Source organism: Hakea prostrata, chromosome 4 (genome assembly GCF_041222555.1).
Source record: "Hakea prostrata isolate BN-2017 chromosome 4, UWA_Hpros_2, whole genome shotgun sequence".
In the NCBI taxonomy this organism is placed as follows: Eukaryota; Viridiplantae; Streptophyta; class Magnoliopsida; order Proteales; family Proteaceae; genus Hakea; species Hakea prostrata.
The window spans coordinates 47,508,973-47,523,834 of NC_142603.1; the positions used below are offsets into that span (position 1 = coordinate 47,508,973).

The 14,862-nt window shown below is 38.6% G+C and overlaps 2 protein-coding genes and 1 pseudogene across 2 annotated transcripts; all 3 read left to right on the top strand.

Annotated features, from left to right (window-relative positions):
* The first annotated feature begins 250 nt into the window (after window positions 1-250).
* LOC149019207 (putative LRR receptor-like serine/threonine-protein kinase RKF3 pseudogene) lies at window positions 251-3,358 on the top strand (annotated as a pseudogene).
* A 1,654-nt stretch (window positions 3,359-5,012) lies between these two features.
* Window positions 5,013-9,615, top strand: LOC149019208 (sugar transporter ERD6-like 7). The gene is made up of 18 exons (XM_089153246.1): window positions 5,013-5,283; window positions 5,439-5,501; window positions 5,627-5,716; window positions 5,831-5,890; window positions 6,034-6,099; window positions 6,356-6,421; window positions 6,530-6,605; window positions 6,706-6,770; window positions 6,871-6,963; window positions 7,054-7,134; window positions 7,220-7,304; window positions 7,391-7,434; window positions 7,562-7,624; window positions 7,716-7,775; window positions 7,877-7,930; window positions 8,167-8,226; window positions 8,312-8,426; window positions 8,526-9,615. Exons 1-18 carry the CDS (start codon window positions 5,047-5,049, stop codon window positions 8,645-8,647), a joined length of 1,500 nt encoding a protein of 499 aa, XP_089009372.1. The 5' UTR covers window positions 5,013-5,046; the 3' UTR covers window positions 8,648-9,615.
* Window position 9,616: 1 nt separating this feature from the next.
* LOC149019209 (sugar transporter ERD6-like 7) lies at window positions 9,617-14,862 on the top strand. The gene is made up of 18 exons (XM_089153247.1): window positions 9,617-9,656; window positions 10,361-10,531; window positions 11,018-11,080; window positions 11,241-11,330; window positions 11,449-11,508; window positions 11,637-11,702; window positions 11,820-11,885; window positions 12,033-12,108; window positions 12,281-12,345; window positions 12,437-12,529; window positions 12,620-12,700; window positions 13,080-13,164; window positions 13,798-13,841; window positions 13,923-13,985; window positions 14,071-14,130; window positions 14,213-14,266; window positions 14,375-14,434; window positions 14,534-14,862. The coding sequence occupies exons 2-18, from the start codon at window positions 10,367-10,369 to the stop codon at window positions 14,657-14,659; spliced, it is 1,317 nt and encodes a 438-aa protein (XP_089009373.1). The 5' UTR covers window positions 9,617-9,656; window positions 10,361-10,366; the 3' UTR covers window positions 14,660-14,862.

Below are 14,862 nucleotides of genomic sequence, written 5' to 3' on the forward strand. Positions count from 1 at the left end.
TGTATGATTCTCTGGGCGGACTGAATGGAGATGATTTAGAATCGATTAGTTCTATATCAAATTTTTTGTGAGTGTGACAATAAGAATGGAGCCCGCTTATAGATGAAGAGGATTTCTACTCTTAGATCTCGAAAGGATTCAACTTTCTACCTCTAAACCTTATGGTGTCATTCTCGGATGACCGAACCCTTCAATAAAGTAAACAGTTGCCATATTTTGACATCTTCCATCACGAAGATTCATTGATTGTTGTACCTGGCTGCTGCAGGTCGAATCAGCTGGAATGCTGACTGCTCTCAAGTTTCGTGGAGTTAGTAAGAGCAAGCCAATTTAAAATTCCCACGACACGAGGAACTTCCTTCTTCGCTGTACTGCTGCACTTCCTTGAATTCTTCGCTTGATCCCATTCAAATTCCTGTTTTGCAGTAGGGCAGTGTAAGGAAGAAGAAGAAGACCAGAAAAATGCGAAGTTGCATAATTTCTTGCTGAAAACCTCGAACCCACTCATGTCCCTCTTCCATTTCTACATTTTGCTGATCATTTTGGGTCTGGGTTGTCCAGCTCTCAACTCTGGTTTTGTAACGGGGCGTGAAATCCCACAAAGGAATCTTGCAGAAGTTTCCTGCCCTTTGAACTTCGATGCTCTACGCAGTCTCATTAAAGGTGCGAAGAAGCCTGATCTTCCCGATCTCTCCTCAAAATGTCAGTACGTTCTTCAAGGCCTTCGTCTCGTTGAATCTTTGTATATTAATACAAGTGGGTTTTTCCTTCCTCCCTCGAATTCCTCTGATTCGTGTTGGGTATCGTATCAATCCTTGATTAATGAACTTGTTATTCCCAATTTCGATATTCGTTCATCCTGCGGGTTCCAAACCAGTTGGATATCTGAAGGGTGTATGAATATCACATCTCGTTCGCAGTTTGAATCCATTGTTAACGAATCCTCTTTGCAGACTGTGCGACATTCATGTAATCAATCGCTTGTGAATAACTCTCCCTGTGCTTCTTGCACCACAAGTTTATCGAACCTCCAAGCAGCTTACCTGCCTGGTCCTCAGGTTGGAAACGTCTCTTCCTGTACAGGCTATCCTTCAATTTATGCTGCTGGTATCGTTAATCTCTATGGGCCAACCGACAAAGGGACTGCATATTGTTTATTCTCCCTTGATTTCTCTCCTTCTGCTTCGAGTAGCAAGGGACATACGGCTCTAATTTATGGGGTTTCGATCGGTGGCAGTGTTGGCTTGGTGGGTGCAGCTTTGGGCTTTTGGTTTCTATGGAAATGGCACAAGAAACGGAGGAAGCAGAGGAGGAGGAGGATGTTTCTCAAAGTTGGTGAGGGACGTTCAGTTTCTGGGTTGGAATCGATGAGTGGGAGTACGCATCTTATTAAGTTCACAATTGAGCAAATCAAACAGGCTACGAAGAATTTCTCTAGAGATAACATAATTGGCAAGGGAGGTTATGGGAATGTTTATAAGGGAATTCTAGCAGATGGGTCTGAAATTGCATTGAAGAGATTCAAGAACTGCTCTGCTGCTGGGGAGGCTGACTTCACCCATGAAGTGGAGGTTATTGCCAGTGTAAGGCATGTAAACCTTGTTGCTCTTAGGGGATACTGCACTGCAACTACTCCTTATGAAGGTCACCAGAGGATAATTGTTTGCGATTTGATGCACAACGGAAGCCTCCATGACCATCTGTTTGGATCATCAGGCGAGAAGCTTAGTTGGCCGGTCCGGCAGAAAATTGCCCTTGGAACCGCGAGGGGGTTGGCTTACTTGCATTATGGGGCACAACCAACTATCATTCATAGGGATATTAAGGCTAGTAATATCCTCTTGGATGATATGTTTGATCCCAAAGTGGCTGATTTTGGCTTGGCTAAGTTTGCCCCAGAGGGAATGACCCATATGAGCACCAGGGTGGCTGGGACACTGGGTTATGTGGCTCCTGAGTATGCTCTGTATGGGCAATTAACAGAGAGAAGTGATGTTTACAGCTTTGGGATTGTGCTTCTTGAGCTTTTGAGTGGGAAGAAGGCACTTGTTACTAAGGATGGCCAGAATTCCCTTGTAGCGGATTGGGCTTGGTGCCTGGTGAAACAAGGGAGACCTTTGGATGTAATCGAGGATGGCATGCCTGAGTTGGGTCCTGATGAAGTCATGGAAAAGTATGTCCAGGTTGCTGTTCTTTCTTCTCATCCACAGTTACACTACAGGCCAACCATGGATCAGATAGTGAAGATTTTGGAGACTGACCTTCCAGTTCCCCAAATAACTGAATGGCCTGTTCCTCTTGTAGCAGAGAGAGATGAGATTGAGAGATCAGCAAGTAGTAGTGGCTCAGGCCAGTTGTCTACTTCTGCTGGCTACCAGTCCTTTACAGTAGAGCGTAACACCTCTGAAAGTTAGGCACAAGAAGCAGTCTCATTGCTGAAGAAAACAATAGAATTAAACAGTCTGAGATCAGGATGTCGTTACCAACTCCCCGACGTTGGTTAGTTCCATCCACGGTGTGCTCAACCAGCTTCATTCTTGATTTGTGAAATTGATCAATTCATTAATAGGAATTAGGACTGTTGTATACACAAAATACAAGAAAATTCTTTCCAGTTGAGTGAAATAATGCATAAATTGTAGATATTTTTTTTGGTAAACAATTGTAGATATTTTTCATGGTTAAGTTCCTTTGTTTGTTCATTGTTATAATTTTTTTATATGCCACAATCTATATTTACTTGGGATCTTTCAGGCTAAAGGTGAAACAATGCTGGTCTTGCAATGCTATTTAAGTATGGCACTTCATGATGATTCACATGAAGGCTTAATTAGATGCTTTTGATTGGGTTTGCCCTTCTGTTACCATTAAAGTATTGTGAATCATGATGGTTCACTTGAGGGCTTAATTAGCTTCTGTTGATTAGGTATGCATTGTAGAAAGAGAGACAAAAAGAGAGGTCATTTTATTTGGGGGGTTTACCCAGTGCTTAATGCTCCTACCACTTCAGGCAGATGGCCATAATGTTTGCAACATTACCCATGCTTTCTCTGAGAGGCTGTTCCCAGACTCCAACCGACCCTGATAGCCCTTTGGTTTATGTTGTAGGCAACAAAGCTGATATCGATAGTGTGCGTTAAGATCCTAAAGTTAGTGGTGCACTTTGCTAATCTGTCTCAGTCTTAAGTAGAGGTTGCAGTTTGAATATCAATTGCTGTTGGTTCTGAAGTATACTTAATCATGATAAAGATTTCTTTTTCGGATGCCCTGAGAGTTCTTCCTCATCTCATCACACATCCAAAGCTTCCTGTGCTGTTCATGGATATTTAACTGGATGAAGATCCCATATATGGCATTACTGTAGACAAATTTGAAAATCTCATGTTTGGATTTTGGTTATAGTCATTAATTCACTTTCACTTGTGCTGACAGTCTTTTGGAGCTGCAACCTTATACAGTACAATTCTGTAATCGGTGTGGGTAGAGATTAGCTTGTAAATTCATGATAAATTTTGCTGAAATGTGCCACAGCCATATAGAATTGTTACTGACTTGGATAATTCTTATGGTAGTGAATATTGTCTGGAATATCATCTGATGGTAAACTTTTCAAAGGAGGAGGCTTTGGCTTGGAACTGCTGCAAATTATTTAACTATTGAAAAGCCCGTAGAGGTGGAGGTGGATGCTGAATTCGTCAATTTAAGTGGATCACTCTGTTTGTAGAAGAAAGTAAGGAGAAGCTAAACTTTCTAACAAAATGTTAGGTACTTGGCCTCTTAATGAGTTGGGAGCTGATCTTATACTGTATTTAGTGTTCTCTGATGCTCGAGTTTGTATTCCGAGGTCATTGTAGTACCTCTGTACCTGCTTTGTAACCAATTATCAGTATTGGTACTTCCACAGACCTGTTATATGCTTCTGAAGATGTTCTTCGTGCAAGAAAAAGGTAAAGAGGACACACTTGATTCCAATATTGCAGCAGTGGATTATCTCAAGCATCTGAGGTCCTCAAAATCTGATAAGAAACCTATTTGAAACCCATGAGTCCACAAAACTGGAAGCAGCAAGAACCAAGAGCAGACACAAAAGAAGAAACAGGGGAGACCTCTCTGGTTCTAAGGGGAACTAAATTAGGGAAGTTGTGCTTGTAAATTAATCAAAGTTCCTCTGTTTCAACTGAACTTAGGGGCAAATTAAAGTCAAAGGACAAAACTGTCATGTTGATTCATTGACGAGAATTTCGCATGACATGCTTGATTACATTGAGTATCATTGATAACAAACTAAGTCGGTAGTTCTTCAAACAATAGTTTAGGGGAATCTTTTACTCCATAAAGCTATCTTTCGATTTTGGCCGAATTCAATTAATTCGAACGACTGCCAATTTCAACGAATTTGGATTTGAAAAAGCTTCTGGAGTTTTTTTTCCCATGAAATTAAATTATATTTTTAATAAGGACTTGGCATATAACTCTCATCTTCAGCACCGTGGAGTTTCTCTCTGTTTTTTTGGGGGGGGGGGGGGGGGGTTTAAACTAGGGAAAAAAACAGTTTCCAGATCATCTGGAGCCGAAAAACACAGAACTTCTGAAGAAAATAAAAAGGAAATAAAGAATCCAAATTTGAGATCCAACAACCACCCTTCTTGGAAACTCATTACCCAGAAAAGAATCTTCTTAAAAAACAGGTTCAGTATAAAATATCTGAAGGATATGAAAATTTTTTTTTGCAGAACTCAAGTTCCAGATCCAACGACTTTCTTCGTTAGAGAACAGGTTCTTCAGTGATTACCTGTCGGATCTCAAGACAGCCAACCTCAAAACAGTCTGTCGGATCTCAACACAGCCAACCTTAAACAATGTACATAGTGTGTGTGTGTGCGTGTATAGTGAGTCACTAAACAGTTGAAACGAAGTTATAGAAAGAGCCCTTGATCAGCCTTTGCTTCTTGAATATTTGTCTCTTCTATATAAGTAATTGGACATTGAATATCATTAATGAGCTTAGTCTAATTTAACTGATAAGAAGAGCCAGAGTTGGAGGAGATGGGCATCTCAAATATGGAGAAAGGAAGCAACCATTTAGTGGGAGACGGTAATAGTAATGGTTTACTATCAGAGACTGAGCCTCTCCTCAAGTCACAACAGGCTTGTTTGGTTTGCTTGGCTATGCCTGGAGAACAAGATAAGCTACAACTTCAATGCCATCAAGGAAGGTCACTCTCCATGGTTTTCCTCTGCACTTTTGTTGCTGTTTGTGGTTCTTTTGAGTTTGGATCTTGTGTAAGTCTCTTTCTCTCTCTCTCTCTCGTCATTTCCCAGTTAAAATTTATTTCACAGATCAGGCAGTTTGGTATACATTTAGATAGAAGAGTGAGCTGAGCTCTTCTTTTTCTCTTCCATGCACTTCTTCAATTTTCATTTTGTTGGCTATGTAGATGGGCTTTTCTGCTGCTACCCAGAATGCCATCAAGGAAGATCTTGGCCTCACTTTATCTCAGGTTCATTCTTTATGTTCTCCCTCCTTTATGGGCATTTTTTTAAACATCCCAGCAATGAATTGTTGCTATATAAGTGATATATGGGAGTTGGGTTCCTGTTTGACTAGCTTAAACCATGTATGCAGTACTCCTTGTTCGGGTCCCTGGTGACTGTTGGTGCAATGCTTGGTGCTACCAGTAGTGGGTGGATTGCTGACTCTCTTGGCAGGAAAGCAGTGAGTGATGAAAATTCATTAAGATATGAAATGATACGGATGATAAGCTAAGTTTTTTTTTTCCAACTTCATTTTTATTTGATTCTTTTGACTGGTTTTATCAATGGAGCACAGACCATGAGAATAGCATCGTTGTTCTGCTTTGCAGGGTGGCTTGCCATTTATTTCTCCAAGGTTAGCTTGTTTTCCCATATCCACTATTACTACACCATTTGATATTTAATGACTCTTGAGTTTTAAAAATTTCTTTATATGTTTTGTTTTCTGTCAGTGACATTTTATTAATCACCTGCTAACAATTTCGATTTTACACAAAGGGTTATGTTATGCTGGATCTTGGGAGATTTTGCAGTGGCTATGGAATTGGAGTGATTTCCTATGTGGTATGGTTTTCTTCATTTTCCTGTTGTCGTGTGAGGGGTGGGGCTGGAATATGGTCGACTTCTAGTCCTTGCTTTGTGCATATCCTCAAATTTTAAGAGGATGATTACATCAAATTGAGGCTATCAATTTTGTCATTTTAGTCCAGGTGTTTGATTTGGGCAACTAGGTTTCTACTTGTAGTCTGATTATCCTGCCAAACCATAAATCAAAATCTTCCAGTTTTCCCAAAAAAAGTGGTTTTTGATGAATGAACAGGTACCAGTATTCATAGCAGAAGTTGCACCAAAAGATCTGCGAGGTGGATTAACAACTACAAATCAGGTGAATCACTAATATTCTAGTATACCATAAGGAAGATTTAATGGGAGAACTAGGGATCATATAATCAACAATGACCTCTCTGTTTACATTTGATTCTTAATTTTGCAGCTCATGATTGTTATTGGATATTCAGTATCACTTGTCCTGGGAACCTTACTGGACTGGCGGGCATTGGCACTGACTGGTAATGCCATCAATAGATACTGAGAACTTTTCATTTAACTTTCACCATAACCATAAGTGAAGTAATGGAGAATCATAGAGTTGGATGGCTAAATTTGCAGGAACCATTCCCTGCATTGTTCTACTACTGGGTTTGTTTTTCATTCCTGAGTCTCCTAGATGGCTGGTATGCTCATCTGCTCTACTAAAATCTAGAAAAGGGATCACATAACGTGCTCAATGTTTAATGATACTAATAGCTTCTTCTCGTTTTTTACCTTTCCAAGGCTATGGTTGGTCAACAGAACAAGTTTGAAGCCGCATTGAGAATGCTTCGTGGGAAGGGCACTGATATTTCAAAAGAAGCTTATGAGATCCAAGTTTGTATTTCCTTTCAGCTCTAGATCCTAATTAACTAACAGAATGTAGAATGTTTCATTTTTATTAAGTCTTCTTTGTGGGTTTGGCAGGACTCTATTGAAACTCTTCAACAACTCCCAAAAGCTAAAATGCTAGATTTGTTTCAAAAAAGTTACTTGAAGTCTGTCATTGTGAGTCTTTTTTCTCATCCAGTGGCACAAGAACCAGGGTCCAGATGGAATTTCCTAAAAATTTTCTTAAGCTTTTGATGTTCAGGTAGGAGTTGGGTTGATGGTATTTCAACAAGTTAATGGAATCAATGGAGTTGGATTTTACTTGGGCAAAATTTTCTCATCTGCAGGTAGACACTGTAGTAGAATTGTTCTTCCTCAATGAGATTTTATTGACATTGTCTATGCTTACCTTTTATCTAAACTGAGTTCTCAGGATTCCCTCCCAATGTTGGGATTGTGTCCTATGCTTGTTTACAGGTAAGTCCCTCAATTTCCTGGACATTCTTGTTTTTACAACGTTGATTTAACTTCCCTCAGTTTCCTGGACATTCTTAGTTTTTACAACATTGATTTACCTTACTTTTTACATGATCACATCCTGCAGGTTCCAGTGACTGCTTTGGGTGCAACCTTAATTGACAAAGCTGGTAGAAGACCTCTTCTGTTGGTAAGAAATAGGGTAAAGGTTCCATATAATAAGACCATGGTTAAAGAAAAAGCCTTCCTTTATCGAATGGCTTTTGCATTTTCTGTTTCAGATTTCTTCATCTGGGGTGTTCATAGGCACCATCCTGACAGGGATATCTTTCTACCTGAAGGTGCTCATCAAGTTTCTAACCAAGAGAAATCCTTGAACTATTTTCAGATGTTCATCATCTAGCTATTCTTCTGATACTTCAAGATTCTGTCATGATATCAGGTCCATGAATTGTCACTTCAGTGGGTTCCCCTGCTGGTTTATACTGGCATCATGGTAATATGACTGATGTGATTTATTTGATATTACATAGTTTCTGCTAAAATGAATAAACACCCATCAAAATTTGTCAGAAAACAAGTTAGTAGATGCACTTCATAAAGATCGGACATTTCCAAAAGACGCTTTAGTTTTCAATCATTAATGGTGTTTTCAGCTAGCTAGTGAGCTGCTGGACAATCAATAATTCCCCTGTATGTGTTGAACTCAATTTGTTATAAATCTGGGAGCAGGTATACGTAGCATCTTTCTCAATTGGGATGGGAGCAATTCCCTGGGTCATAATGTCTGAGGTAACTTGGGAGTCCTTAGATTCTGAAATTGTTCAACTTATCATAATCTCTTTAGTTACTTTGATTTCTCTCTGTTTCTCTGCAGATATTCCCCATTAATGTCAAGGGAACTGCAGGAAGTTTGGTTACGCTGGTGAACTGGTTTGGGTCTTTTCTGGGTTCCTACACATTTAATTATCTGATGAATTGGAGTTCTTATGGTAAGGATATCTAATCTAGAAACCCGCTTAATCTTTTTTCATTTTTGATTCAACATAGTGAGAAAATCCTCACTGTTTCCTGTTTCAATTGGTTTTTAGGTACCTTTTTCTTCTACTCTGCCATGTGTGCTCTTGCTGTTCTGTTTATCGCCAAGGTTGTACCGGAAACGAAAGGGAAAACATTGGAAGAAATCCAGGCTTCCATAAATAATTCTTCATAGCGAAAGCAGAAGAAAAGAGAAAGGAAGAAAGAGGGAGGATCATTGTTAATTTGTTAGGTTAAAGAAGAAAGCAATTGGAGAACCCTAATCTTGGAAACCGATGAACTGAATCATTGGAGTAGAAAATTACCAAATTTCAATGGCAAGATAACACATAATTCATGCCGTGGGCCCACATGCATCCCGACCTGCCATTGCCGAGTTTTTCGCGTCTTTCTGATTTCCAGCGATAGCATTTGCTGAAGTTCAGAGAGACCCATGTTGAGAGTTGTCAAGCTTTTGCATTTCTTAGGTTTTAAAATGGATTCTTAGAGCTACAATTCACAGTTAAGGGACAGGGATTTGAGCTTGAAGAAGAACATGATATGCAGATTTGGTTTGGGTTTAGTTTTTCGATTTTTATGTGGAAGTTAATTTGGGTTCGTGATCATAAAACTATTTAATTTTAACATTTTGGTCACACTATTTTGCTCTATTTGGCAAGCTTAAGTCGATGGTAGTTTACTTTTGTACGGAGAAACCTAATTTGATCTTCCATGCGTAGAAATGCCCAGATGGAGTCCTTCTCGGAAGACTCGGAACTTCGAACTGAAAAATGCCTTTTTTCTAATGGGTTTAGAACGAAGTCCATTGGTTGAGACTTGAGACTTTCTAACAGGAGAGTAAAAAGTTTCCAGACGAGTTTTTGACTGGTGGAATCAATCCAAAGACTTCCATTTCGAATGGTTAATCTTCTTTTTCGCCGAAGAAAAAGCAAACCATGAATCTGTTGCCAAGCATGGATCCACGTAAAATGCTTATAGGTACTTGTTGGCGTTGCTGCACTTCTATTTTTGCAACTCATTTGAGGAAATCCAGAAAACGAGAAAGCGCGAGATGCATTAGCAGTTCAAAAACCCAGAAAGTTGCAAACACATAGCTCCAGCAAAATTGTTAATTTTCAGATTGTAAAGGCAAAGCTGAAGTCTGCATCACTTACTTTATAAACAATTGCAAACAGGCTTTCTCGGTAAGGACTGAAAACCATTGTTTTCAAGCCGACAATCCACAATTGCAATTGCATGAATGAACAGAAACTGTTTGAGAAATCTTTTCTCTTATAGATGAATAAATAATATAGCACATAAGGAGGTTAAATCTCTACTCTAGACGAGCAGGGATAGATCTAAGCGCAGGTAACAACAATGTGGCTGTTATTTGGAAAAGCTACAATGGGTTTGTGAGGAAGCAAGGAGAGCTTGGAAAAATCTCTCCTTCTTACTCAGACCATTGGGGGAAATGAAATCTCTTCGTTGAGTACTGGAATTGGCATTGACCAATTTGATCCCTGTTCCCTATTTTCATTGCCATGCATGTTAAAGCATGGACATGGAAATTACTATGTTCTAGTCTCTTGGGCTTAGCTTAAAGTGTTTAGATGCTTTAATCCCTTGGACATCAATCTACAACTCTTTTTGCACCCTCCATTGGCCATAAGCATCTATAGAGACTCAGTTGTACCACCATGAACAACAAAAGACGGTGAGCTCTAAAACGGAAAATATCATCTGCAGATTTGTACAAGTTGTAGATTATAGTCTAGTCATTTCTCTTCTTCTGTTTTTCCACTTTATCTTTGGAGACATTTGAGCCTATGACGGATGTTTGGTACTTGTTGCTCTGTTCTTGTTTCTAGATTGACCTGTCTGATTCATTCTCCACTTTTTTGAGTAGAAAGATATGGCTAAAGATGTGGAAAATCGTGTCAACCAACTGCATGAAGAGATTAAGAAGCCTCTGATAAAGCATGAAGAAGATGAAGGCAAAGGCACTAAAGAAAATCACACAATGGTTTACTGGAGCACATTTGTTGCTGTGTCTGGTGCTTTTGAATTTGGGACTTGTGTAAGTATTCTTGTTTGTAGATCTCTACCTTCAGTTAATTTCTCTGAGAAGAAAACATAATCCACAATATTCCTTCAAATCCGAGTTACAGATGACTACATGTTATCCATCCTTATTTATTTGAAGATACAGAACTCCTTAGCCTCCTTGCATTAAGATATCATCTGAAGCAATAAACTAGGACCTGCAACCCTGTAAATAGTTCTAAATGACTGAGCTTGGTTTTATACTCGTGAACTTTGGACAACAACTTGGCTCAAAGCCATGACGATTATATCTGGAGTAACTAGTGGCAACAAAATCAGTGCCCCAAGTGGCGGCATGAGGGGGGGGGGGGAGTTGGTGTGGTTGCATGATTTAGTCTTTGTGTATTGAGTAATTCTCAAACCTATGTATTACTGACTTTAAAAGAGGTCTGTTCCCTATCATTATTCATCCAATGGGAAATTTCCATAAAATTACTAACTTATTTTTCCTTTTCTTCAGGTAGGTTTTTCTTCGCCAGTTGAGTCTTCCATAAAGAAAGATCTGGGTCTTACTTTAACAGAGGTTCTTCTACAGATCTATCATCTGATTTAATTAAGCAGTCATGCACCAAACATATTTTTATAGAGATTTGAGAGAACCCTTCCTTCAGCACCTCATACATTCACAAAATTTTGAATCATTAACTAACGCTTTCCAACACTATTTTGCATATTGAATGCAGTATGCTGTGTTTGGCTCTATCCTTACTTTTGGTGGAATGGCTGGTGCAATCACAAGTGGGGCAATTGCTGATTTCATTGGTCGGAAAGGGGTAAACAGATGGAAATTTTGATAAAAATTTGTTGCAGCAACCTTTTGCCTGTACAGGACTATAGCTTATGCAAGAAAAGCAGGCAATCTATTTTTTAAACTCTGGGTTTTTTAAGCAGGCAATGGGAATGTCAGCCATTATTTGCATTGCAGGATGGTTAGCTGTCTACTTTGCCAAGGTTTTTGTTTCTTTTCCAGTTCCCCACTCTTTTTACAGAAGATGTACGTCCATCTCTAAATTCGTTTCTTAATATTATCTCTTAAGAATGTAACATGGTTTCTTTTCCATATATTGATTCTTATAAAGTCAGCTGTATCACTGGATGTTGGAAGACTGTGCACGGGATATGGAATGGGAGTCTTTTCCTATGTGGTATACTTCCAAAGCTTTTGCAGTCTAATGCATTAAGCAAACACTGTGAAGAGTCTTGCTTTTGGTTGTAGATATTTACTGTGTCTAATCAAAACTTTTAACAAAATGGTTGAACAGGTTCCAATTTTCATAGCTGAAATAGCACCCAAAAATCTTCGAGGAGGATTGACAACAATCAATCAGGTTGCAAACTCAAATTATAAAATACAGCTACATGAAATATTGCAGAAACATAGTTTTAAAACACTTTTGTCTAATTATCATCCAGCCTCCTATGTATGTGCAATTGATTAGGAACGGACCAAACTGAACTTTATGCTGAGTTTGCAGCTTATGATCTGCTGTGGAGCATCTTTTTCCTTCATTATAGGCACAGCTATAACATGGCAAACGTTGGCTCTTATTGGTAAAACTCAGCAGTTCACCCTAATTAGTTAACCTATTATTATGTAGTTAGGATAATGACACTGAGATTTTGTATTATACCAGTGCAGAAGTATTAAATCAAAGAACCTCAAATGGATCTATTGTAGGAAGGACTAATAAAATGAAAGGTCTAACATGTTCTATTGTTGCAGGAGCGGTCCCATGTCTTATCATGCTTTTGGGCCTCTTCTTCATTCCAGAGTCTCCAAGATGGCTAGTAAGAAACTTCATTGAGGAAAGTCACTTCTACACACTATAAGTGGAACAGAAAAGAGGATGATGTGGTGCATATTTGAATTTTACTGCAGGCTAAGATGGGATACAAAAACAAATTTGAGTTTGCTCTAAGAAAACTCCGTGGCAAGGATGCTGATATTTCTCAAGAAGAAGCTGAAATTCAGGTTCTTTCCAACTCAAAAAACAATAGCTTTGAGAAAATATTACTTTCACATTAAAGAATTGTGTTGAGGGTCCATATGGTTGCTTTGCAGGACTATATAGACACTCTAGAAAAGCTCCCAAAAGTCAGAATGTGGGATTTGTTCCAAAGAAGATATTCCCGTTCACTCATGGTAAATGTTTCTTGCAACTCAAAAAACTTGGTGCTATTAATCCCACATCCTCTCATCAGATCGGTCTTTTGAAAGGAGACTTATATCATATCAGAGGAGTTACGACCTGCCTCCCCCAGCCAGTTTCTGTCCATGTGTACGGTGGTTCCACTCCACCTACATTTCAGGTGGGGTTATTTATTTTTTTGGTGAAAAAAATTGTGAGTAAGAAATCCCTTTCTTAATATAGTTTTGGATGCAGTCCTCGCATCAGATTGGTCTTTTGAGATGGAGATTTACATAATGCTGCATTTTATGATTGGCTGTTAACATGAAACTGATAAAACTTTGTATTTTTCTCTTAATTAACATTTTGACCAAGAATGATATTGATGATCAGATTGGCATTGGAGTAATGATCATTCAGCAATTTGGGGGCATCAATGGAGTTTGCTTTTACACCAGCCAAATTTTTGCATCTACAGGTAAGGGGGACTGTTTTTAAATAATTCCTTCCAGTCATGAGATGTAAGTAGATGACATATGGCTATGGTAAGAAAGCAAAGCTTTCAGCACTTCACAGTTATAGACACCTGACTCTACTTTTGGTAAACTTGAAATGCAGCTTCAATTGAGCTTTTAAATCCAATCTTGCTGGAGTACTTTTTCTGCTTGATGAAATGAATTGTTTACTTCAGGATTCTCGTTCATACTCATGTTTATATAACTTTTCTCAAAGCTAAATTGACTTGGCTTTAGAGGAGAGTGTCATTTTAAGGAAATTCTAGCTTTGGTTCTTTCCAGAACAGTTCATGCATGATACAATAGTCTTGCTTTCTTATCATTTATTGGGAAAAACAAACCCTCTCCCACCTGTGTGCAAATTGTTGGAGGTAGACATAACCAAGTATGTGCAACACTAACAATATAGATAATCAGTAATAGGAAATACAATTATTCTCCAGATAAGATTGCCTACTGGAGCACCATCTAGTAGAGAATGAATTGAAAATGACAGATTATGAATGTCATTTCTTATTCTCTTTACAACATCTCTGGCTAGCATAGAGGTTGAAGTAACTAAAACATACTAATTTTCATTGAATCTGTAATCTCAGGATTTTCTGCCAAAGTTGGAACTATAATTTATGCTTGTGTTCAGGTATTCAAATTTCTTTCCCAGATGTCTCTGCACGCAGACATTTTTCTCCATGGAATTGATTTAGACAATCTAATGTTGCAGGTTATAATAACTGTATTTGGTGCAATTTTAATGGATAGGGCTGGAAGAAGACCCCTTCTGTTGGTAAGAAATGATGGAAAATGCCTTGTGAAAACATCTTTTATTCACGCCGTCATCTGATATGAAGTGTTGTTTTGTTTCATATTAGACTTCTGCTGCAGGGTTGGTCTTGGCCTGTTTGCTGATTGGGACTTCCTTCTATATGAAGGTGGTAGCTATCTATTAATCTTAATAGCTTTCCCATTTTTCTTTTTCGATAATCTTATGCCTAGAAATGCTTTGTTAATTAGGTTCACGAATTGGCACCCACTGCAGTTCCTCTACTTGGAATGATTGGAATACTGGTAATGAGGAAAGTCTCTAAATAGAAATATTGATATTATTTCTTGCATCATAACTTAATTATCTCAATCCTTTTTTCTTGGTTTTAATTTGTTCAAATGATCTTTTAGTCCTATGTAGGATTTTTTTCAGTTGGAATGGGAGCAGTTCCCTGGGTTATGTTGTCTGAGGTAACTTTACATTTGTCATCGAAGTCATTATTAATTTCTACATTATATTCCTATGCATTTGATCATATGCTTCATCAAGCAAATCTGCTTTGGATGTAGGTATTTCCTATAAATATCAAGGGAGCAGCTGGAAGCCTGGCAACACTGGTGAACTGGATTGGAGCATGGGCAATTTCCTTTTCTTTTAAATTCCTCATGAAATGGAGTTCTTATGGTAAAGAGTAATCTTGAATTCATATTTCTGGTGTGGAAGGAAAACTGAGAGATCGAAAGCAGTATTATTGACTTGTCCATCTTGGTTCCATTTTAGAAGTTCTGTGATGTGTTACTGCAACAAAATCCCCTGTGGTAGAAGCTGTTAATTTGGACCTGTATGTCTGTCTGATTTTCAGGTACTTTCTACCTCTATGCAGCAGTCAATGCATTAA